Source organism: Prunus avium, chromosome 2 (genome assembly GCF_965620075.1).
Source record: "Prunus avium chromosome 2, drPruAviu1.hap1.1, whole genome shotgun sequence".
Lineage (NCBI taxonomy): Eukaryota > Viridiplantae > Streptophyta > Magnoliopsida > Rosales > Rosaceae > Prunus > Prunus avium.
Genome location: NC_142285.1, coordinates 38,703,786 through 38,729,188, shown reverse-complemented (window position 1 = coordinate 38,729,188; position 25,403 = coordinate 38,703,786). Strand labels below are relative to the sequence as shown.

The following is a 25,403-nucleotide window of genomic DNA, read 5'->3' as shown; positions in this document are numbered from 1 at the left end:
AATAAGCTCTTATTGAGTTTTTCCTTCTTTCCCCTCTCCATATTTTTGCATTTTTCTTGTTTTGGTTATATTTTTATGGTGAAGATTTGCAGTTCTAAATTTGGTAATTGGTTGGACCAAAAAAAATTAGTTAGGGTAGTCAAAACACAAAGTCCCAAATTAGTAACTTTGAATTTTGACTACTGCACTACAACAGATAATTGACTCCTGCAAAGATTCAGATAATCAAATCCTTCCAAGTTAGGATGGAGCAACTTTTATTGGTAATATCATTAAAATTTTGATTAAAAATCAGATATTAAGTTTGAACATAATATTTACACTTTTTTTTTTTGTTCGAAAGAAACGTCATATTTACTTACAAAAATAACATGTATGTGATGGTTTGGCCCAATGGACTCATCAAACCAACCTAATGGCCCAATAAATTGTCTTCATATCATTTGTGTTTACGTAAGTCGTTGATGCATTATGACACTAATAGCAAATAATTGACAAGTATTCTTTTTATCAAATGACACAAGTAATGAGAGATTGAAACAAAAGCTCCACCAATTCTCTTAATAAATTTTTTTAAAGTCCAAATAATTGCTTTCAATTTTGTGGTGCCAGACTCCCCCAACATAAAAGTGTCACGTTTTGGGAAGAAAAACAAAGAACAATGATTGCTACTAATTGCTAATTTTCACATTTAACGAGGGAGGAAAGTGACACTATGAACCTAGAAAGTCTCCAAATTCACACATTCGTTAAGCCTTGAATATGACCCTTCAGAATCCCACCCAAATTTAGGTCAGAAAGATGTAAAAGCAAAGTCAATTTCTTGGCGGAATTTGAAGAAAATTGGTTTTAGTCAGTGTTGGCATCATTTTTTCATGGTTTATTTCTTGATTGCTTGACAAGTTATCTTGGACTTGACAAGTGCGATCTGATTGATTTTCAAGGATAAATTATATTCAATGGTTCATCACAATCCATCAAATAACAGGTTAAAGTCCATCAAATAAACTAGATCAGTAAGATGTGGGCATGTTTCCCTCTCAAATAAAATATTGACAGAGAAAATCAAACAGATTTGTGAAGAAGATATTGCCGAGCATGTGATAGCCTGATAGCATCTTTTCGTTTTTCTTCCTTTTATATGTTGGTCAAGTACATAATTCGACCCCATCATCTTTCCATGGAATCTCCAGGAACGAGATGATTATGGTGCTATGAGACAAAGAGAGAGAGAGAGAGAGAGGTCGCGGGTTATAACTCATGTATGAGCGAGAGCGAGAAAGAGAGGAGTTGGAAGACGGCTCATGTTAGACTTTATACCAATTATGGTACTTTATAATTTATATATCCTTTTATTTTGCATGATTTTGGTATAAATTTCAAATTTATAATACTAAATAATTATATATAAAAAAGAAACGCCTAGGCAACAACAACCCATTTTTCCAAATACAATGACCATACTCTGTGATCCATAATATTTCCCAGCCAATGATCTCCACATCAAGAAGCCCAAGATTCTAAACCTTAAATTCTGACAATAATAGCTATCATAAATAGGCATGCACGTTTGAACAACAGAAATGCTAAATCTCTAGAACGCTTGCATTTATCTGTAGAGCATTGGAAGGGAAGTTTAAGACTAATGAAATCACATAATATGATAATCGAAGTATTATTGGTCATAGCATGACCCGGACCAAATTGGAGGACTTCGAGCATAGAAGTTGGTCACTGGAGCAGCTTGAACTCCACGTCTATTCAAGAGGCATCTGAAGTATTGTAGCCGAGGCAGTGCAGTTAAATTACCATTTCGTGAAGATGTTGCCTCCCTCCTGCTCCACAAACGCTCTACAGGGAAAACGAAATGGCTTTCAATCTCAAGCTGAAGAGTACCCAGAAAACACACAGTACCAAGTACTCACTTATATACATATCACACCTGGGAGATTGACTCTAAATCGACTTAATTCACTACTTACCTGCAGCAGCAGCAGCTCGAGGCCAAATAGTTTGCTGAACATCTGATGTATCAGCTGTCTCACCCCACATGCATACTTCTCCTCCAAGAACAAGCTTTTGCTGAGAAACATCGTTAATTCCTTCAAGTGGTTCAGCATTATAAGTATCTTCCCAAGGGACATCTAGATGGTCAAGATACCAAACACCTTGATTGCTGAAAATACATCTGAAACCTTTGGCAACAGCCTTCGGACAAACCCCTGGGCCCAACCTATTGCATTTATAAAGTTAACAAAGTGCTTAAGACCTTAGAGCTTCACTTCATGCCATCACAAAACTGTGCATAGGGAAGAAAATCACCAGTTATGCACTACAGTCTTTGGATTGAGCTTTGTTGGGAAAGTGTTGAAGGTTTCTTCCCTGTGGTAAGAAAACTTAAATCTGTCACATCATTCTTTACAGTATTGAGAAACAAAAACAACGAAACACTCTTTGAATAGTTGAATTCCTTTATTTAAAAGCTGTTGATTCATAACTTTAAACTGATGAAAAACCTAGCAAGAATTTACGAGGGAACAAAAAAGGATGGTAACAATTCTATTGATATTAGACATACCAGTTTACCGGGGTCCAATTTTTTGAAATTGCTATTTCTTGTGCTTTGAGAACAAAATACTGATATGCGTCTTTAGTAGTCATGTTGTGTTGCTGAAGCCTACAAATATAAAGACCAATGCACAGAGTTACATGCAAATTGTAATCATCGCTTGAAAGGTAGAAGATTACAAATTGTAATCATATAAGATCTGAAAGATAATGAAAATGCCAAATGAAGTAAGTACCATTGCTTCACATGTTGAGTGGAGCTCCAACAAGCTGTCAAATTTTGAAATAACATCAGATCGTATGCAAGCATGAAACAACACACACAGAGAGAGAGAGAGAGAGAGAGAGAGAGAGAGAGAGAGAGGTTCTGCACATGACATCTAATGAAAATTTACAATCACACAATACAAGAGTTTACATACAGGTCCTTAGAATATAACCCATCACTTCTCTCATCACAGATCCATCATATTTTGCAAGGAGCAGAAAGTCATCCGCTCACTTACAAGTTATGATATCTCAATGTAGGTGTAAAATATAAACATTTGTACTCCTTCAAATTCTTGGAAAGAGAACGAATAATAATTGGTAGATTCTCCTCTAAGACTTTATCAGGATATAGAGAACAATACAACACTCTCTAGCTCATAAAAGTTATGTGTGCACCAAAATTTTATAAAAGCAAAGTACTTATAATTTCATTGTTTATCAGAAAAAATTTATATAAAAAAAAACACAAAGATTAGTCTCGCATAAAGAAAAAGAGTAAACTTATTCATTCTTGTGTGAATAAAATGACAGCAGAATATTAGCTTAGAACAAAAGGTTTTACTTACTTGTATTAACTTCATCACCGCCCAAGTGGAATAGCTCAAAGGGAAAAATCTTTCTCATATCTGTACATTGGAAACTAAAATTGCATAAGTATATGGAAGATAAACACAAGATTTGCCACAGTAGCTATCGACAATTATATATTTTTTAAAGTAGAAATCATACGTGGACATGATATTCATGATTTTCAGGTCCTACTTCTATGCATCAAGTGTGTAATCAGTGAGAGAGAGAGAGAGAGAGAGAGAGAGAGAGAGAGAGCGAGAGAGAGAAGTACTCGATCCCATATAGTAAGTAATCTAGCACACAATAAATAACAGGGTAAATGTTTTCATGAGCTTAACCTGTCAGAATTCCAGAAACCACATCGAAAGTTGAACTCTTTGATACATCAAGTGGCTCTTTGCAGGAAGTGGAAGGCCAAAGATTAGGATATCCAGCGCCCCTGCGCAAGAGAATTAACAGGTTTGAGTTTTCATAAATCAGCAGTTTTACCAGATGACCAAAAAGCACTATTCGTCAATGCGAATGCAATGTCAGAAAAACTCTGATCTGTTTGCTACTGGAATTTAAGTTTCCTGCAGGCACCCATGTGGTAAGGCACAAAAATAAAGTACCATACATGAAAAAATTCAGTTCTGCCAGACCAAGTGGTAAATGAGAAAAGAATTTTCTCCAGAGACGATTCTAGATAGTGGTAAGCAGTAATCATGTTGTGATGTTCAACTTCTCTAAATCATTTTGAGTGGAAGTTATCCAAGATTACAACATGACATCATAGGAAAAAAAAATTACCTTTTTGTATAGAAAGAATTGGGAATTATATTGACAACTAAGTATCTTCTTCACTCTCTCAGTTCCTAGAAAGCCATGACAAAATAATTACTGACGAAACCAAAGCTAAGTAAACTATGTCCCTTCATTTGATCATACCATAATAATTAAGCATCAAATCCTAGCTTAGAGAAAATAGCTACTTGATGGGAAAGGCTGAAAAATCCACTTTTATCATACTAAAAATAATTTAACTACAATAATATGTCCAAATCATTAGCTTAAGACAAAAGTTGATATTGAAAAAGATTTTTACCATGATTCTGCGTGACCAGGGACATCTACTTCTGCCATAACATTGATGCCTGCCACAGAAACATGCAAAATGATCAAGTAAAATATGTAAAATAGATTGTATCGCGTCCAACCAGGCTAAGGACACAACAAGGAATAGTAAAGAACATAAGCTTATTTTCTAGCCCAGTAAGGAAATAAAGACTATACGCACCTCTTGTTTTGGCAAAGCTTCACATTAACATGTCAAAATGTGGAAAGAAAACACAAAATTAGTCTATTTAAGAGTATGAAAGCACAAACTGCATATCAGATACGCAGATTAAACAAGAAGACATGGCTATATATTTAGAAGGCTGCAAGAATAATTCAGTAGTTACTTTTTCAGGTTCACATTTTTGGTCCTCTGCAAGCATTCTTTTTTATTTTATCTCACTCTAAGATAATCAGTAATAATCACTGCCATTATCATAGTTTTCAAAATAAGTCCCATTCAGGTTCATAATCCATCTTAAGATTCTCTGAAGATATGATGTATCATAGTACTTTCTGTTTTCAACAGCTGGAATGCAATGATTAGGATGAATACGGAACACACAAGTAATCTTCAGCTCTTCAAAGAAGTTCAAAAGCTAATGAGGATTGAATAATCTACAGAAATCTTACCTGACAATTTCAATTGCATCCTCAACTGTGTAGCGCTCCCACTTTGTATATGAACCTTTCCACAACTTTGGGTATGAAGGTACTTCTAGAGGAAATGACTCTCTATCTATGATGTGCCAATGAAGAACATTCTACTTAATGTAATTCGCACCATCAGTATTACATGAAAAAACGTTAGAGAAACAAATCGTAGTGTAATATCAGGAAGGTGCTTAAATGAATCCAAGTGCAAAAATCCTTCTAGGTAACATATCTTACAAGTTTAGCATATGACATCGATTCAATAACTTGTTTAATCACGTCAACTGGTAAATAGTGCCTTGATGTATCTGCAAAAATGTGAAAAAGATGGGCATTAAGAATCATTATAGGACATAGTAATTAATGAACTTAGAAGAGAATTCCTTCTTTCATGAAAAATAGTAGCTTACCAAGCAAAAGCCCTCTGTATGCAAACCTTGGACTGTCCCGAATGTACCAGGGTGCCCTGTACACTTGTACAGATTTACTCCCGTAATCAAAAGTACACAATTGGCTGAATGTCTAGAACATTGCAAAAGAGAAGATTGAATAAGGAAAGGGAGAGGCTGGAACAAAACATAGCCATGCCTATTTGTGCACAATGAGAGATTTGCTAAGCAAATTATCATGAATACAAATTAAGCAGCTTATGATTTATCCAACAGTTGATCTCAATTACTAATCCAGAATATTTCATTCTCATTATTTATACAAGTAATAAATACTTAAGCATTTCAAGCAGATATTTTGACAACCAACAGAGTTAGCAAAGGAACATATGACATCGTTATTCTACAATTTCAAAATGGCGTAATTTGATAAGGAGCCACCAGTAAAAGGAACAACTTATCACAAGTGATGCATTACCCAGAACTAGATCAACAGAACCCCAGTAACATTTGACATTTGACTGGCAGCTGCAAACCCAACAGAGGTTCAGGTAAGCGTTCACTCATGCACCTCAGTTTGAGAGAGCAAGAGATGGAGGAAACATGATTTCCATCTGTTGCTCATCTGTACAAAGTCCATTATTATCCTTTAACTGGAAATAAAATGATAGCTTGTCTCTCCCTAGTGCCTACCTCAATCTCTTCCTCACTTGCCTTATTGGAAGTCAAGTTGCAGTCCAAGTCACGAAAACAACCCCCCTACTTATATACATGGGCTTGTACATCACCATGCCTAATTCGAAACACAATGTAGTAACAATCATACATACCTCTAACGCCCGCAGAGCACCATACACAGTGTTTGCCTGCAACCAGAAAGGGAACAAAAATCAACATCCATGGAACGTCAGCACATCCATACCATTATTTTGCTATTCATTTACTCCAAAATGCGAGTAGATATTGATTAATTTTGATGTTAACGCATCATGTACTAGTCAGAGCCAGAGGTTTAATACTACAGACTTGCAAGACATTCTTAGTTCTTTGGTTTGAAACCTCTCATCCCCATTTTTGTAGTTATCTGTTAACCTCATGCAGTGCACTCAATGCAGGATGGGAAAGCATATATATGTTTTGCTTGATATAAATTGCTGGCTCAAAGAGCTTAACCCATCCAAGGAACAGGGCTGTGCAATTCACAACAAATTATCATCTGCTTCTGCATCTAATTGTCAGAATACACCAAAGAATTGAAAAACCACAATCTTCAATCCTCAATTTACCTCAATGGTGGCCTCCCCAACAATCGATTGGCCATCCTTCTTCTGCACGAACAAATTATAGCTCTCATCCACACCAAGTTGAAGCTGAAAATAGCCAAACCCGCTATCAAAAGTCAAAACCACAATCATTTTCTCAAAAACAAATACAAACTCTGAATTTCTGAAAAAACCCAACTCACATCTTCGCTATCTGAATGAACCACAACTTTCAGTTTAGTAACATCATAGGACAGTCTCCTTCCCCTTATTCTATCAAAGGAAGAAACCCCATGACTGTTCTTGAATATAATATCTTTGTAGCGATCAAACCCAAGTCTGAGAATGCTAGAGTTGCCTCCGTTCCCGCCCACAACGAGCGAGAGCTGTGGGTGGACAGAAAGGGTCTTGTTGCCGAAGGTGAACTCGGAAGGCAGAGGCCATAGGTACGTTAGAGAGTCGTTGACTTCATCAGCTGAATTAAGGCCTTGGGTCTGCAGAACACAGAGGGAGTGAGAGAAGACAAACAAGATTAAGAACAAGGTGGACATGGCTTGCCTGAATTCTGAGAAATAAGAAATGGGATTGAGTTTTGAGTTTTGAGTTTTGAGTGTTCGATAAGAACTATGGTCAACGTTTTGTGACAGGAGAGTCGAGTAGGTGAAACATCAAATGATGGAGATGATGAGAAGAAGACAAAGTTGGTGAAACGGAATAAAAAAAGATGAAATCCTCAGGTTAATTTTCTTTATTTTTCTCTGATACAGTGTTTATGACTGAATATTTGTCTCTGATTCAGAACTTTTGAACAAAAACAAATAAAAGTTAAGGGTTAATTTCAATTTAGTACTTTAAAATTCTCACTTTTAAGGCATGTTTGTCCATGCACTCTTAATTTTAACACTCATGTATCCTAATCTTTTTAATTTTTTGCAATATGGTTACGATGTTAACGTCACATTCAAAATTCCTGTTAATTGCCTACGTGGTAGGCATGTGTTCCTTCATTTAGTATCAATTGAAGCGTATTTCTGGACAATTGGTGTCTTCCCATCCAAACTTGCAGAAGCAGATGATAATACCCTCCAACTAACATTGAAAGAAGCGAATGGGTGAAAACTAGACCTACCACGTAGGTAATTAACGTAAATTTTAGCGGTTAAGTGACGCCAAAACTATATTGCAAAAACTTAGAGTAACAAATATGAAGTAATTCAAGTAAGAGTCCAGAGTATTAAATTGAAATTAATCCAAAAGTTAATGCTGGCTAGAGTTTAGTGAGCATCCTGCTCCAAATTGCAAACACTTTTTTTAAACAAATGTTTATATTACTGAAAAAAGTTTTTTAAAAAAAAAATTGTTGTCTTCATAATACTACAAAAGTATGATATTTGCTCCAACAAAAACAATTATATTTATTTTGAAAACGTAAAATATTTAGCTTTTTTTTTCTGGAAATATTCATGGAAGGTTTGCCTTTATGTTGTAATGATTTTTTTTAATAAAAAATATTTGGGTGTAGTTCATATTTGATCGCAGAAAAGGTGGGAGCTACGAGAAAATGTAATATTTACCAAACTTTTATCATAGAAACTTGAACTTAAGATTTATTGTTTGTCCACCTATTTAATATCACACAAGCAAAAGTTTGTGCACACATTAAGATATTTAGATTTGTGCGTCCATTTATGCAGATTAATAGTTATTTTTTTTGTTCATTCACCCCATACCAAGAGTTTGAACTTAAGATTTATTGTTTGTCCACCCATCTAATATCACACAAACAAAGCTTTGTGGGCACAATAAGATATTTATATTTTTGCGTCCATTTATGCATGTTAATAGTTTTTTTGTTCTTTCACCCCATACCATGGACGGACCCATGAAATTTTAAGGGGTGGGCTAATTTTTTTTTTTTTTTTTTTTGGGAAATCCATTATATTACATTTTTCTTCTTCTTAAAAGGACGAATTATCAATAAAATCCAAAATTTAACACCCAAACCCTAAATCATAAAAAGCTAACAATAACAATTGAATTGAAAATTAAACAAAAAGTAAGAGAGAAACTTACTAATATTAAAGAACCCATTGGACATAAGTTTATACAATTTTAAAGAGGAGGAGACCTACTACTTCTAAGCTCTCAAGTTCAAATATAAGGTTATAGTTACATGCACTGGGGGATCTAGGAATTTTTAGGAGGAGGTGCAACATTTCAAAGACTAACTGTTCCACACCCAAAAACAAAAAAAATTTACTTTAGAAATTTATAATTGAACTGATACTATTATTATTCATAATTTATAAAATAAATAACATTTTCTAATTAATAAAAAAAAAATCATTGATGAATTTTTTATTTTTTATTTTGAAAAACTTGCATGATGCACATTCATGATTTGAACATATTGATTAATTGGATTTACAATATTGTAATGTATATATGAACTAACAAAATTCGCTTGTCATAAATGTGCAATTTATATATTCAGGGAAAAGAAAAAAAGAAAAAAGAAAAGAAGAACTTGCAAGAAGATTAAATTAACAAATAATTTCATTAATAATTCAACAGCATTTTTAAGTTCAATATGTGCTTTTATATATATATATATAGGTTAAGCCCTCAAACTCTAATGACTACTCTACCCTCAAACTAAAGTTGCAGCATGATGTGGTCTTTAATATAACAAAAATTAAACACGTGTATTGCACACAAAGATTTTAAAACATATTAATTGATCTGGTCCAAACGATTCGTTTTGGCCAGATTATTAAAGAGAAAAACAGATCGCGCTTGCAGCTGTTGCTCTTCACTCTAGCCTTTCCACGAACAGGTTGTGGGCATTCTTGCCCAGCCACCCAGCCGCCCAAGAGCTCAAAATGGCTGACTTCTATGGCATTTTCAAGCGAGGGGAGGTGCACCTGCGCCTCCTTGCGCCTCTGTGGGTCCGCCACTGGTTACATGGATGGGTAATATAAAAACATGATGTTTGATGTGTGTAGGTGCTTCTAGAGATGAAATCTTATGATTGGGATAGGCTAATGTCAACAAAGAGGGGTGGACTGTTTTTAATTAACCTGAGTTTGACTTATAAAATTAACACTAATTTTTTTATCTCCAAATTTAGCACTGGATTAGAGCCCACTGTAGCCCATGCATAGATCCGCTCTTGCCCCATACCCAGTAGGTGGACAGAAAATTAAAGAAGAAAAAAGGAAAATACATGAGAATACATAAGATTTAAAAGCCATTATAAAGGAAACATAAACAAACGTTGTCCAGATGGTGTAACACCTAAGTTGGCTAAATGATGTAGCGCATAGGTTGGTTAGATGGTGCACCATGTAGCACATAGGTTGGTGAGGTGGTGCCGTCAGGCAAAAAACCTTACATGTAATGGGGATAGAACTGTTTTGCTATCCCAACCAATAACACAAATATGTGAAATAGTTATCCTATGTGTCATTGCATTATTGGTCAGGAATAACAAAAAGTGTTATTCCTGTTACATGAGGGCTTCTCATCATTAGAGGTAGAGTTTGTTTTTTATATTTAGGAGGACCAAAAATGTAAAACACAAAAGTTAATTTTATATATATATATATATATATATATATATATATATATATATTGATTTATTGGATAAACTATGACCTACAAGAGTACGAGATTAAAAGTGATTTTCTTTGGAAAAATATAGTACTATATTCATAATAATAGATGATGGGGCTCCCAGGCTTAAGTGTAGTAGTTTTTCTTTATATTTGTTACCACACTCAATATATACATTTAAAGGAATTAAATAAATTGGCAGGGCCACTTCTGGCGTTGACATAGTTTCACCCATGGGTGTGAATAGGTGAGCCAGATGGTGTATATCACTAGGTTGGCTAGACATGTACTTGATTATATTGAGGGCCTGTTAGTTATAAGGGACAAATTTGGACTCGCTTACACAAAATTTTATCCCATGTTTATTTTGAGTTTTTCTATTTAAACCACGCACTTATCTTTGTTTACCCTACATTTTAAGTTCACTATAACTTCTAATTTAAATTTTCACAATTTTCTAAGAAAATCCCACTATTTTTCCAAACTATCCCTAAATACACACCTAGCAGAAAATATATATAACTCATCAACCTCACACTCTACACCTCACTATCTTGCCCCTCACCACTCTAAGTTCACCTCAACCTCACATTACTTTAAAAGATAAAAACATTGTTGTCAAATGTGTAGCAGCATTAAGAAAGAACTATGAGGTTTTGTGAAGAGAAAATATGAGTAATAGGTTTCTTGGATTGAAAGAGGAGTAATCTAATAATAGGGTGTAGAGGAGTTTGTGTTTTTCTAAAACTTAATATGAAGAGTGGTGGGGTGTGTGGGGGTATGTGTATAAATGTACTAGGGTTAAGTATTAAGTTGGATAACCTTTTTTGTCTTTTTTCACAATAATAAAACTTAAGAGCTTAATGATTTAAGTATTTGAGTGAACAAAGAAATTGTGGGGTTTAAATAGAAAAACTCTTTATTTTTACACGGTACTATAACTTTAAATGGGACTACTAATACTGGCCCCACAAAAAACACCTTCTTAGATGTTCTTATTGAAACCCCTATGGAAAGAAGGGACTAAATTGTCCCGAGCCCTCCTTGTGGCGAACGTGCCTTTTCTTTTCATTTGCCCACCTAATCTCCTGCAACTAGCCACAACCACCAACCACCCAACCATTGTATCTCCTTCAACCTTCTGCACCACCCACACTCAAAATAAGAAAAACTCAAACTGATAAGAAAAAAAAAAACGAGCAATTTAATCCCAAGATGAACAAAAGTGACTCCTATTCAAAAACCCTTTACCCACAGTTTTTAGTTTGATGGATCTACATACCTTGGGGGTTTAGTGGGATTGAATTGGGTTTTTTTAGAATTGTCGTGGAAATTCAATTCGGTTTCTTTGAAACTTGGTTGTGATTGCAGAGTGGGAGTGAGATAGGTCTATTTGAATGTTTGTTTTTTTGTTTTTGTTTGGAGTTGGTGGAGTTTGTATTGGATGGAATTGTCGATGGAGAGGAAGTGTTCCTCGAGGTCCTGCCATTGGAGAATAAAATTGGCAACTTTGGAAGCATGGGTCTTGAGGAGGTTGAAGGATTGAGCAAGCCAAGCCAGGAGGAAGAAGAGAAGGAAAAAGCCCTGCACAGAGAGGAGGAAGAATATGCAGAGAAAATAAAAGGAAAAAGAACAAATAAATTCATATGCCCTGCTTTTCAAAAATTATAATAATCTATTCCCAATCTCGTCCAAACGTACACCACACGCAGGACAAGTGTTATCCAGCTTAGACTAAGCCAAGCCAATCCAAGACAATCCATAAGCCTAACCCTTGCCAAGACAATCTTGCATAATAAATGAGCCTTGAGTGGTTTTCAATACCCTTTCATAATCTCTCTTAGTTGTCAACGAGTCTAGTCCAATGAAAAAGGGCATTGCTTTGCAGACTAATGATATTAGGTTTGAACCCCCATGACACATTGTAGGGGTAGAGAATACTCTCTTAGTTTATGGTTGTAATTGAAATCATGTTTTACATCATCCATGTAATCTTTTCATTTTTGAGAAATTATGGGATTTCATTCGTAATTCAGCCAAAAAAGACACTAGCCACGAAGGGCCAATACAAGCTAGTCACAAAAAGCCATTACAATAATGGAGCAATCTAATATGAAAATTAGCACAATCTTGGGCTCATCCACTAACAATCACATATGATCGAAGAAACTCATATATAAGCATGCCAACTAAGAGTGCAAATTGAGAAAAACCAAAAATATATAAAGCTTGAAAAAACCAAGCCATAACAATATAAATAAAACTCTCACAAAGGAGAGGTGAAAAGCTATCACAAAAGAGAGGTAAAAACTCTCACAAAAAAAAAGATAAAAACTACACAAAAAATTCAAAGAGTCTCTATGACTTATTACAAATTAAAGCTCTTACAAAATGAGCCATGTAATTTAATTTCTACAAATTAATGAAGTTTTTTCTGATGCCTTTGGGTTCCCTTAAAAAAACCGTAGTCCAAAGAAAACATACCCACATTTGGGTCAATACTCTTTTTGTTTTCAAAATTGAACCCATATGTTATGTTTCTTTGCCAGGTTAGTTTTTATTTTATTTTGGGAGACTTTTGGATTAAGATTGGGTTGTCTCCAAAAGTGAAGACTCAAGCCCATATTCGACCCACGGCCTAGATTCAAGCTTAGGTCCTTTTCAGATGGGCTAAAAATATCTAATGAATTTTCGTTTTCAGGTTAAACCCGGTTCTTTATTTGACTCGCAAACTAGTGCTAAACAAAACAAGAAGACAAGCCATAGCCTTTCCATGCTTGAACCTCAAGAAATCAATAAAAAATATATTACCCTTTTGTTTTGGGGATAGTACACTGGAAAAAAGATGCAAAACAAAAAAAAGATCTGAAGGAACAAAAACAGTGGGGAGACAAAAAACAGAGATAACTTTTGATATCAAATCTTGTACCAAAACCCTCCAAGACGTGTCTTCCATACGGCACTAACAATAAAAGGGAAGGAAAAAAAAAAGAACAAGGGCTAAACAAGAAACAAAACAAACCACATAAACACATTTAAATTGCTGTATACAATTTTAGAGAAAAAAATAATAATTATAAACGAATAAAAACATTTAATACGTACATAATGCTTATTAAAGACGTCAGATGTGCATTGGGGTCTAAAGATAAAAAGCCCTTAACTCTAAAATCCCCCACATGGTGCTTGATAACAACTGCTCGCCAAATGTGGCTGGCCAATCGGTGGTGCTCGATAAGGACGGCGGAGGGGGAACGGACCTTTCCCCGCAAGAGAGGGTCGGCTATGACACCGATAAGTCGCTTTGGAATTCAATTTTGAAGTCAATGGGTATGTATGTTTTTCTGGTTTATGTGGTAGAATTTCGTTTCGTACAATATCCTAATTCTATTTGATTTGAAAATACTTTAAGAGGAAGATCGTTGCTCCATTTGGTTATTTGAGTGTATTTCTCAACAAAATTTTTGTCTCTTTTATTTTTGGGAAGTAATTGAAGTTGGTCGAAAGAAACTGTTGTTTTTGACGTTATTTGTTAATAGGATCAATGTCATTCTTCCAACTTCTTTGACGTTATCACCCATTCTTTTCCTTTTTACTTTTGTATTTAACAATGTGTTTGCATGCAAACAGAAGATGACAAGGCTAAACCACCAAAGACTGCAGAACAAAGGAGGTTTGAAGAACTTATCACTTATTTTGTTAACCACACATCACCAAATGTTGACTTTTTGAAGGCCCCGGACCCTCCTATTCCTGCTGGTATGTTTTTTATTTATTTTTATTTATGATACAAGCCATAGTATAAACTACAAGGGTGAGGTGGGTGTCTCACACACACTATCGAGTTGTCATGTGGCTTTGAACTTGAGACAACTAGTTTGCAAATTAAGGCTCTTTTCCACTAGTCAAAACCTTGTTAGCCTATTGATTTTAGAGACAAAAATAAAAAAAAACAAAAATAGATAGCCCTCCCACCTCCCTCCTCCCTCCTAATCCTATTGGTATGCTTTTAATTATACATAATATAAAAAAAAAAGATCCATACTGTATTTACATATATTTTTTCTTTCTTCTTATAATATAATATCCATGTATTCACTGTATGACATAATATCTACGTATACGTTATAATTCTATGTCATGTGCTCACAATACTTATTTTTGGGATTTATCTTCTTCATTAACCAAAAAAAAAAAAGCAAAAAGTATTTATTTTTATTGCTTTTGTTGTATTTAACAATGAGTTTACAAATTGCATACAGGTGAATGTAGGTACTGTTTAAAGGTGGATGATCACATTACACAACGGTGCCCTTACAAGTATGATGTCCCAAAGAATGCAATTCTTGGCAAGGGTTGTTCGATTCAGTGTATTGTCTGCGGATGTAGGTTTAGAGACTCATGTTGTGCCAAATGCGGCAATACCCGTGGACGTGCAATCCTCATGAATTGTAGAATCTGTGGGAAGCCATATGACCACTGGCCTGATATGTGCCCGCAACGCGATTTGAATTCTTCTTTTATGTACGACCCTTATACTGATTATATTTCTTTCAAGGCTTGTCCTCCAAAATAGTAGAGAATAGAGAATGAATAGTACTCTAGAGTTAAAGCAAAAGAGAAAGGAGTGCTTTTTTATGTTGTTTGCAAAAAATGGGGCATGTTTTTTGTTTAGCCATGCATCTTATCATTTAGATGCCTACAACTTGTATTGTTTTTATCGCAAATGAATTGCAATTTGCAGCAGATGCATTGTGATTGTCTATTATATTCTTATGCTTGAAGATGTGGGAATCCAATCCATCTATTTAGGAAATGTCTCAAGTAAAAGGTGGTTTTTATCTCAATACATTTTGTTCTTCTCTTATGGGGTTAGTATACTTTATTTTAATTTAAAGACTTGCTAAACAATAAAACTAGGCATGAATGACCAAGGTTTGAAGAATAAGGATGGAGTTGGAAATACATTCAAAGATATTTTCGCAGTGTCATGCATGTGATATGAGGGCCAGGCCAAGTGATGCTTCGACAACCTCTGAAAGTAGTTGAAATAAAAGTTATATACTAAAATCAAAGTACATATTTAAAACTTCCAACTTTCAGAACAAGTTGTCATATGAGTTTGAAACTTATGCCACTCAGCAGTTTATACATTCCGTTTTGACATCTAAAGAAGTCAGAGCCTAAAACTTGTTGATGATAATGTTGTTGGTAATTGTAGCTAATCCAGAATCAGGAGATATATAATCCTATATCGATCATACCACAACATTAATTAGGTCTTGTTTGTACTAGTCACAAAATTAGGTTTGGGTTTGGATCATCATCACCTTAGTTTCAGTTACATTATAATCTTTGCCCGTTCAGGCTAGGATGGATTATTTGCTTCATCAGCCACCCTGTCATTTCTAGCTTTACAACTGCTTCAGCCATTGTGATTGTCGCCTTATCTCAGGCAAAATATTATTTGCTTCATCAGCCACTCTTGGCATAGAATGGTTGAAATGCAGGCCTATTATATGGAATGATAGAGTTTCCTAAACAGTCACAATCTAATCCGGTGCCTGTTTTAAAATTGAATAACTATGAATGTTGCTATTTTTCCTTCTGTTTTCATGTAAGAGCAGAATTTGACATCACTTTAGGTTAATAGTAGGTTGCTAAAGGATCTCGGCTGTTGTTTAGAAATTAGGTAGGAGATATACCTCAGGGCCTACCAAGCTTTTCTATTCCTCGAGCTTTTGGATATGCTACATCTTTGATTCACACCGCACTTGTCATTACTGGTGTAGCTATTTTGGTAAGATGAGCTCCACTCCACCATAGAACCTTTTACTTGTAGCTTTGCTTTCTCTGTTTAAATGATCGTAAACTGTCAGTCCAGTCCTGTGTTAATTCATTTTTAACTGTAGGAGTCCGTGGGCATTGTCTTTATACATTTTTTTCATAACTTTGTTGTTTTTTTCATAACTGTAGGAGTCCATGGGAATGAGAAAATAGTGTTGTTTTGTTCATAACTTTGTCATTAACCCTTTTTTTCTTCTTCTCTGTGAGAATATCATAACATTTTTATTTGTATATACAGGGCTTTAATGTCACTCTTTGTTCAAGGCTTTCAAAATCAATGGACCGGCCCGGACCCTAACATTTAAATTAAAATGTAAAATTAACTAAGTACACCCTATTTAACTACTAAAAATACCCCTGGTATACAACAAAAGACTTCTACTGCATTAGTAACTGGAAATGAAAGACGAACTGAGCAGAGCACCACTAAACAAGACTAAGATTATAGGTCATCATGACTTACGAAGCTAAGATGGACAAACTGTGATGAAGCTGAAGCCATTGAACAGACAAGTTCAGTTAGTTCATGAACTGTTAATTTTCTAAAAGTGGTCTTCAAATCAGAGTAATATCCACATGACCATATTTCTTCAGTAAAATCCAGACAGAACCTATGCAAGTAACAACTGAAATGAATCTTTCACGCCCTTTGGCAGTAGAGTTGCCAAGTAACTAATGTCATTGTCCAGCAGATGGTAAATTCAAATCAAACTCAAAAGCAATTCATTCAAAACACAAAGAATTTGTATACCAATGAAAATGTCAAGTAAATAAAAAAGATGTTTACTTTGGTCTGGATGGTTTTTTAGTTGGGCAAAATCAAACCAAACAAGTTACAGTTTAATTTGGTTTGGACAAACATCACCTAGGATCCGATTGAGCCATTTTTTGCGCACCCTTACAACAATAGATATTCCGCATTAAAAAAAACACAATAATAGATATGCGGTTTGGTTCAGTTTGATTTTTACCTCAAACTATAACTGAAATTGGTACTATTTAACTGGTTTGCTTCGGTCTGATTTTAGTGAAAAAATTATGAAATTAGCCGGTCTAATTTGAACCGGTTCCAATTCAATTTTTGATTTTTCTGATTTTGGACTGGATTATTATTATTATTATTATTAAAATTATTTTTTTATACAAATTTCAACTAAAATTTAATTTTTTGGGTTTGAAAATTAACAAAAGATCCAATTTCATATAAAGAGAGATATTGGGCCTAGAAAAGAAAGATGTTTTGAAGTTAATCTTGGTGAATATTAGTTATGAGATTAAAAATGTAGTATTGAATTTAAATAATTTTATAAACAAAATGAAATTATATACAATCGGTTCGATCTGATCTCGTCCGATTTGGTAAGGTGTGAAATCAAAACCAGAACCTGTTGGAATCCATCCGATTTGGTGCCAGTTTATTGACTTTTGTAAGCAACCGATTTTTTTTTCCTTAGTTTTTTCTATCCAGTCCGGTTCGATATTCCAGTTTTCCGATACCAATATAGAGGCCAAAGGCCCAAAGTATAAGTGGCGCTGTCCAATGTGTCAGCGGCTCTCCCATCGTGGACCCACGAATCCCACATATCGCGGACCCTTTACTCCCAAATCTCCGTCTATGCACACCACAACAGAGTCCTATAAAGAAATTCTGTATATCCCCAAAAAGCCCTCCGAGTCTCTTCAAATTTTCAGTTCCTACCCTCAATGCTCCGTTGCTCATCCGACACTACTTCTCTGCCCCTATTTTCCTTGTCTCTCACTCTCCCAGCAACCAGGAATTGGTGGAGCCGGTGACGCCCGACTACAACGAGGAGAGAGTCGAGCAATGTTGACGGGTCATGGCGGTTGAACTTCGACGGTTTCCAGGTGTCCTCAGAGAGCACAAGGAGAAAAGACTTCCCTGTGGCCTCCATGACTGCCTGGGGGTTTTAGGTAATTCCACATCTTCACCTTCATTGTTAAAGGAATGGTATATTTGTTGTGATTATCTTTGTTTTTTTTATTGTCTCAACTCAAATGCCAATATTCTGTTGCGTGCTTTGGTCTCCCAGAATTTTTCTTGTTTTGGTAGCTCAACTTTTTTTTGTTTTTTGTTTTGTTTTGGTGCCAATATTCTGTTGGATTCATTTTTGTGGTGAGATTTTAATTTTTCTTTTTCTTACATATGAATATATTTGTGATTCCAAAGGGTGTGGAGGATACAATTTGCCATATAAAAAAATGTAATCGAAAAGCTTAAAGTGGAGGTGAATTAGAAACATTTGTGGGAGAGTGCTGGAGATGAGCGGTTTATAGTTTATGGGTTTTTTTAATGTGCTCTGTGTTATGCAAAGTGTCTTTAGTTTTCTTAATGGAAGGGACCCTGTAGGATTGTTGGGTTCCTTACTTAAGCTGCCCCTTGTATTGAATGATCTTCAGGATTGACTGTCAGAGTGTAAGTTCACTTGCAACCTATTTGTTTGCATATCGTCAACTTTGATGATCTGATAAATAACTCATTTTCTGGTTGTGGTTGGAGTATTGAGTATTTACTGAATTAGTTTATAGTTTCATCATCTGTGTAAAGGGTGAAACAGGGTTTCATATTTTCATCCTCTATGTGAAGGGTGAAAGGGGCAAAGGGAATATATGCAAATGTTAATTATTCTTTATGCAATTAGCATATGAGGAGCTTCAACTGGTACCATGTTAATTGTTCTGCTTGATGGCCTCAGGCCCGGAAGATAATGTGCCCGAGTACTACCAAGAACAGGTAGAAATGCTCGAGGGCTTTACCGAATGGATGCCTTAGTGGAGCGTGGTTTAATTCCTGGAATGTCTTTTGTATTGCATCATGTTCTCTGTCTCTGTAAACAATATCAGAACACTCAAATCACTTTTAAACTGATATATAACAACTTATGTTGCAGGAAGAGCAGGAAAAGTTGGCAAAAAGTGAGACATATGCCATCAGAATATCAAATATGGTTCTTTTTGCAGCTAAAGTTTATGCATCTCTCAGAAGTGGTTCATTAGCCATCGTTGCATCCACATTGGACTCATTGCTCGATCTTTTGTCTGGCTTCATCCTGTGGTTTACTACATTCTCCATGCAAACCCCTAACCCATATCAGTACCCTATTGGGAAGAAACGTATGCAGCTCTTGGTATGTCTCTGTACTATTCTCGACAGTAATTATAGCCATTGGAATCCGCTTATAGTGTTTTCTATGTTTACACAGTTGTGTTGCCTTCAAAGTCACACATCACGACCTTTCTTTATCTTAATGCTTTTGTGGGGATATGCATTACTGATATATGATATCATAGGTTTACTCCCCTATCATGGTTGCTATATGTTTAGTTGTGCAGCTTGAATAGTGGTATCCAATCTCAACTGTTAATGGGCTTGGGGTTCACCCATAAGTGGAGCCGTTGACTGTTGAGATTGAATATCGTTTCTATTTTCGTTTCTCTTTTGGGAATGAAGATGGAAGGTTCCACCCCAAAACCAATTGGCAATGGGGGGAGTAGCCCAACTCCTTATAAACTCAGGCTTGGTCGCTTAACTTTTCAATGTGGGACAAATACTCTCAACACGCCCCCGCACGTGTGGCGAACTTTCAAGCCTAAGACGTGGACAACACATATTGGGTGACGTGGGAGCACGTGTGGCTGTTGAGCCCAACACGTAAAGCCTTGCTCTGATACCATGAAGGAAGTTGAGGTTCCACCCCAGAACCAATTGGCAATGGGGGGAGTAGCCCAACTCCTTATAAACCCAGGCTTGGTCCCTTAACTTTTCAATGTGGGACAAATACTCTCAACAGGAAGGTATCCATATCATTTGCTTTGGTTGTACTCTTTTCCTTGTTGGACAGCCCTACAGATTGTTTGCACAAGTTGGTTAGTTATTTATTTCTTCTTAATCTACATTGAACATATTCTAACTAAGCATTGAGAGGAAAGTTCTAACCATTTATTTTTCTTGATTCATTCTGCTTCATGTTAAATGTTGTGTACTGCTCTTTGTATGCTTGACCATTGCCTTAGTTGTTTCCCAGGATTTTTTATTGGCATATCTCGACCATTTTTCTTTCTTTGATGAGAATTTTCTGTGGTTTCCTTTTTCTATGTTTTTCGTTTTCTGCAAGTTAAGCTATATTTTAAAGGAGAAATCTGTTCATTTTATCTGGTCGTGGATAGTGCCCTTTGGAACTTGTATTGTATGTGATGAATTAATGTCATGTGTTAGGAGTAGATCGTACATATGAAAGTGTGCGCAGATCATATAGCGAACAAGTGAGTCTCACGAGCAAAACCCGATTAAGCGAGTGCGGAGAGGCTAGTACAAGATAAAATTCTGAAATCATATGCCCATCCCATTCCATCAGCTTGTCTACCACTAGTATGCATTGCTACAGACAATGAGCCAAACACTCACACACACACACACACACACATATAACTGAAGATCCTGGAGGGTGACTTCCTTCTTTCTATTAAATCTTTCTAAAGTGGCATTAAGACTTATCTTAGGAGGCATAGGGGAACTAGACTCTTCTTGACTTATGATTTTTCTAAATTTCTTTAGGTATTCAGACTTTAACTCTGGATCCTGAACTTTACTATATATATATATATATATATATATATATATATATATATATATAAGTTGCAGCTCTATGGCTCCTATATATATATAAGTTGCTACAGACAATGAGCCAAACACTCACTAGTATGCATTGCTACAGACTTTGATCAGGAGTGTGCATAAAGCTCTGTGGCTCCTATTATTTTTCTTAGAGCCTGAAGATATGGAACATAAATAAGTTGCAGCTTTTTTATGGCATGTTTAGGTTTTCCCTCTTCACGATACAGGGGGTTGAGTCTTGTATTTTATCAAAGAAAGAAAGTGGGAATCAGGCATGGGTAGGTTTAGACAAGGCAGTGAGAACTGCTTGTTTTCTTCCTTTTCTTTGTTCCCTCCAGCAATTAAATTATTGTAAAAATTGTTATATATGTGACAGAACATTCCGTGCAATGTTTATGAAAATGCCATTTGGAGGATTTGGTCTTTCTGGATACACAAGTGGAATACCCTTCGATGATTTTAAAATCCTTTGTATAATATATTTATTTGATTGTCTGTTTTGCTTCTTCAGTCACTGAAGTGATTGTTGAGACTGCTGAGACGGAGTCAGGATTCACTATGTTTCCAATGAACATGGGCTTGAAGGGGAGATTCGTGTGTACCCCAGCACTGAATTTCCTGAATTGCGGTTTTCCAAGGTAAAAATTAAAATGGATTTGGAATGTTATTCTTTGAGGCTGTTTGTCCTTGAAGATTACCATTTGTTTTTATGGTAAATTAATGTTTTTTTTTTTATTAGCCTGGAAAAAGATGGTTGAGTTGAGACAGCAAATTTCCGGCACAGAAACAGTTCAAGAAGTTGAGCTGGTGCAGGGAAGAGGACACCCTGGCCAGAAGAGTTGGATACTTAGATTGAGAGGAATTGAAACAGGTAACGAGGTGAGCTTATTGAGAGCTAGATTTTGTTTTCTGCTGTTTATGTATTAATTCACTTGTTTCAAATTTCTTTTTTTGTTAGTTATGTTCATGCATACAAGATATGGTGATAGCCTAATTGGGCCTGCATTCTCCTTGTTCTGTGTATTTAGAAAAGATATGGGGGTAGCCTAATTTGGGTTAAAAATATATATTGACATTATTAGTATGTTGGATAATAGAGCTTCACGATTAAACTTCCCTAGGAAAATTTCTGTGTCCTAGAGAACATTGAAGAGTCTTTTGTGTTAATGTCTCTATAACCATGGATTATTCAAATTCGTTCAGGCTGGGCAGCTTATTGGCTTCAACCTTTACTTGTGAGGGAAGAGTTGGAGGAAGGCCGAATTCTTTAGCCGTGATCTTGTCGGGATGATAGTAATTCTTAAGGTTTGTGCTGGTAATGTGTTGGATATTTTTAAAAGAAATGGCTTTGTGCATGAGCATGTGTGTGATCCTTACGTTTAATTTCATTTGTATCCCTGAGATCCGCTAGATAAACATTGGTATCATAATATCATGTCCGTGGGCTTCAAGGGGAGATTCAAACTTTCTCTGTGGTTAATAAAAGCTCGTTCATTTTATCGTTTAGAAAAAGCATCATGTTATTTTATCTGCCATGCATCAATGAAGAAGAAGCGAAATATTGAATGACTTTGGACATCTAGTCTATAATAGATTCATCAGTACAGCCAAAGCTTTTCAATCTTGTATTACTGGTAAAACTGCTTGCTGACCAATTATTCAGTTACGTTGCATGTATGATGTATTTCATAATCGTAAAATTCTGATTCCATGGCCTAAGAGTGTTCCTATATGATTTATTGCCTTTGCTAAATACCACCAGTTCATTTTCTAGTGTGGTGTTACTCTTGCTTTCGTGCTACTGGCTATTAACACGGTTTTGCAGAAAACTGATTTCTGTCTTTAATTTCTCGTGTAAACACGGTTTTGGAGATACTTGTTTGCTATTGTGGATCCTATCTAAGACTTCCCTTCCCAAGATATCATTGCTATAACAATTACTGTAAGCAGGGGGAAAGCTAAAAATTTGCCAACAACATATCAGGTTCATGCTAAAACCCGACATAAAGTCGTTTTGCTTGCTATATATATGGGTCACGATCCGGGGACACACATTTTGACACATTTTATACCTTTAGATTTCAGCACTTTCGACGACTAGATGAATGGAGTCTTAACCTTATAAAGAATAAAAATAAATTTTTTAGTTATCCTTGTGTCTTTTACGGGAAACTAAATTTTCTTTCCGAAAGCATTCTCTCTCCATCTCTGCATTCTCTTTCTCTTCCTCTTCATTTGCAACTCAAACTTAAAGCTATCTACCAAAAAAAAAAAAAAAAAAACTCAAACTGGAAACATAATGAAAGCCGACATACTTTGATCAGGAGTGTGCGTAAAGCTTTATGGCTCCTGTTATTTTTCTTAGAGCCTGAAGATATGGAACATAAATAAGTTGCAGCTTTTTTGTGGCATGTTTAGGTTTTACCTCTTCACATTACAGGGGGTTGATTCTTGTATTTTATCAAAGAAAGAAAGTGGGAATCGGGCTTGGGCTAGGTAGGTTTAGGTAGTGAGAACTGCTTGTTTTCTTCCTTTTCTTTGTTCCGTCCAGCAATTATATAATTGTAAAAGTTGTTATATATGTGACAAAATATTCCGTGCAATGTTTATGGAAATGCCATTTGGAGGATTTGGTCTTTCTGGATACACATGTGGAATACCCTTTGATGATTTTAAAATCCTTTGTATAATATATTTATCTGATTGTCTGTTTTGCATCTTCAGTCACTGAAGAGATTGTCTGAAGAGATTGTTGAGACTGCTGAGACGGAGTCAGGATTCACTATGTTTCCAATGTCCATGGGCTTGAAGGGGTGATTCGTGTGTAACCCAGCACTGAATTTACTGAATTTTGGTTTTCCAAGGTAAAAATTAAAATGGATTTGGAATGTTATTCTTGGAGGGTGTGTGTCCTTGAAGGTTATAATTTATTTTTATGGTAAATTGATGTTTTTTTATTAGCCTGGAAAAAGATGGTTGAGTTGAGACAGCAAATTTCCGGCAGAGAAACAGTTGAAGAAGTTGAGCTGGTGCAGGGAAGAGGACACCCTGGCCAGAAGAGTTGGATACTTAGATTGAGAGGAATTGAAACAGTGGACGAGGTGAGCTTATTGAGAGCTAGCTTTTGTTTTCTGCTGTTTATGTATTAATTCACTTGTTTCAAATTTCTTTTTTTGTTAGTTCTGCTCATGCATACAAGATATGGTGATAGCCTAATTGGGCCTGCATTCTCCTTGTTCTATTTATTTAGAAAAGATATGGGGGGTAGCCTAATTTGGGTTAAAAATATACATTGACATTATTAGTATGTTGGATAATAGAGTTTCGCGACTAAACTTCCCTAGGAAAATTTCTATGTCCTCGAGAACATTGAAAACTCTTTTGTGTTAATTAATGCGTCTATAACCATGGATTATTCAAATTCGTTCAGGCTAGGCAGCCTATTGGCTTCAACCTATACTTGTGAGGGAAGAGTTGGAGGAAGGCCGAATTCTTTACTCGTGACCTTGTCGGGATGATAGTAATTCTTAAGGTTTGTGTTGGTAATGTATTATAATTACGTCTAATTTCATTTGTATCCCTGAGATCCGCTAGATAAACATTGGTATCATAATATCATGTCCATGGGCTTCAAGGGGAGATTCAAACTTTCTCTGTGGTTAATAAAAGCTCGTTCATTTTATCGTTTAGAAAAAGCATCATGTTATTTTATCTGCCATGCATCAATGAAGAAGAAGCGAAATATTGAATGACTTTGGACATCTAGTCTATAATAGATTCATCAGTACAGCCAAAGCTTTTCAATCTTGTATCACTGGTAAAACTGCTTGCTGACCAATTATTCAGTTACGTTGCATGTATGATGTATTTCATAATCGTAAAATTCTGATTCCATGGCCTAAGAGTGTTCCTATATGATTTATTGCCTTTGCTAAATACCACCAGTTCATTTTCTAGTGTGGTGTTACTCTTGCTTTAGTGCTACTGGCTATTAACACGGTTTTGCAGAAAACTGATTTCTGTCTTTAATTTCTCGTGTAAACACGGTTTTGGAGATACTTGTTTGCTATTGTGGATCCTATCTAAGACTTCCCTTCCCAAGATATCATTGCTATAACAATTACTGTAAGCAAGGGGAAAGCTAAAAATTTGCCAACAACAAATATCAGGTGCATGCCCGGTGAACAGAACACACTACTAGAAGACTTAAGAAAAGCTCAATCAAGGATCTCAACCAAATTGGGTGCGTGTCCGGTGATTAAAGAAAAACGAAAACAAATAAAAACAAATAAAATAAATTAAATGGGTTATCTCACTGACTAGTTTAAACAAAATATTACCATTCTTGCAGTGCATCCAAGGTGCTACGCGTCCTTTAAAGCTTCCACCAACTTCCATGTTGGCAAACCAAACAAAATAGCATCTTGCTGAAATTGTTCCAGAGCAAATTCTTCCATTACAGCTTCAGTTTCAGGAGACACATTACGTTGACGATTTTCT

At 35.7% G+C, this 25,403-nt stretch overlaps 2 protein-coding genes and 2 long non-coding RNA genes across 9 annotated transcripts; 2 read left to right on the top strand and 2 right to left on the bottom strand.

Moving 5' to 3' along the window:
• Nucleotides 1–1,440: 1,440 nt before the first annotated feature.
• Nucleotides 1,441–7,482, bottom strand: HEXO1 (beta-hexosaminidase 1). The gene is made up of 15 exons (XM_021958114.2): nt 7,012–7,482; nt 6,833–6,916; nt 6,377–6,412; nt 5,568–5,679; nt 5,395–5,465; nt 5,137–5,267; nt 4,685–4,701; nt 4,493–4,541; nt 3,747–3,847; nt 3,405–3,464; nt 2,805–2,838; nt 2,579–2,677; nt 2,323–2,382; nt 1,983–2,233; nt 1,441–1,851 (listed from the first exon to the last, which is right to left on the bottom strand). The coding sequence occupies exons 1-15, from the start codon at nt 7,357–7,359 to the stop codon at nt 1,676–1,678; spliced, it is 1,629 nt and encodes a 542-aa protein (XP_021813806.2). The 5' UTR covers nt 7,360–7,482; the 3' UTR covers nt 1,441–1,675.
• A 3,822-nt stretch (nt 7,483–11,304) lies between these two features.
• LOC148297006 (uncharacterized) lies at nt 11,305–12,055 on the bottom strand. The gene is made up of 2 exons (XR_015834121.1): nt 11,706–12,055; nt 11,305–11,564 (listed from the first exon to the last, which is right to left on the bottom strand). It is a non-coding gene; the product is annotated as an uncharacterized LOC148297006 (long non-coding RNA).
• A 1,547-nt stretch (nt 12,056–13,602) lies between these two features.
• LOC148297005 (uncharacterized) lies at nt 13,603–14,999 on the top strand. Its single transcript, XM_088248696.1, has 3 exons — nt 13,603–13,753; nt 14,057–14,182; nt 14,686–14,999. Exons 1-3 carry the CDS (start codon nt 13,603–13,605, stop codon nt 14,997–14,999), a joined length of 591 nt encoding a protein of 196 aa, XP_088104822.1.
• Nucleotides 15,000–17,596: 2,597 nt separating this feature from the next.
• Nucleotides 17,597–24,598, top strand: LOC110756538 (uncharacterized). Of its 6 annotated transcripts, none has more exons than XR_015833926.1 (8): nt 17,606–18,202; nt 19,180–20,155; nt 21,415–21,541; nt 21,643–21,782; nt 22,107–22,208; nt 23,628–23,767; nt 23,865–24,004; nt 24,334–24,598. It is a non-coding gene; the product is annotated as an uncharacterized LOC110756538 (long non-coding RNA). The 6 variants fall into 6 exon arrangements; XR_002526695.2 differs by having other exon boundaries at nt 17,607–18,202; nt 19,180–20,083; XR_002526697.2 differs by having other exon boundaries at nt 17,613–18,202; nt 19,180–19,416.
• Nucleotides 24,599–25,403: the final 805 nt, after the last annotated feature.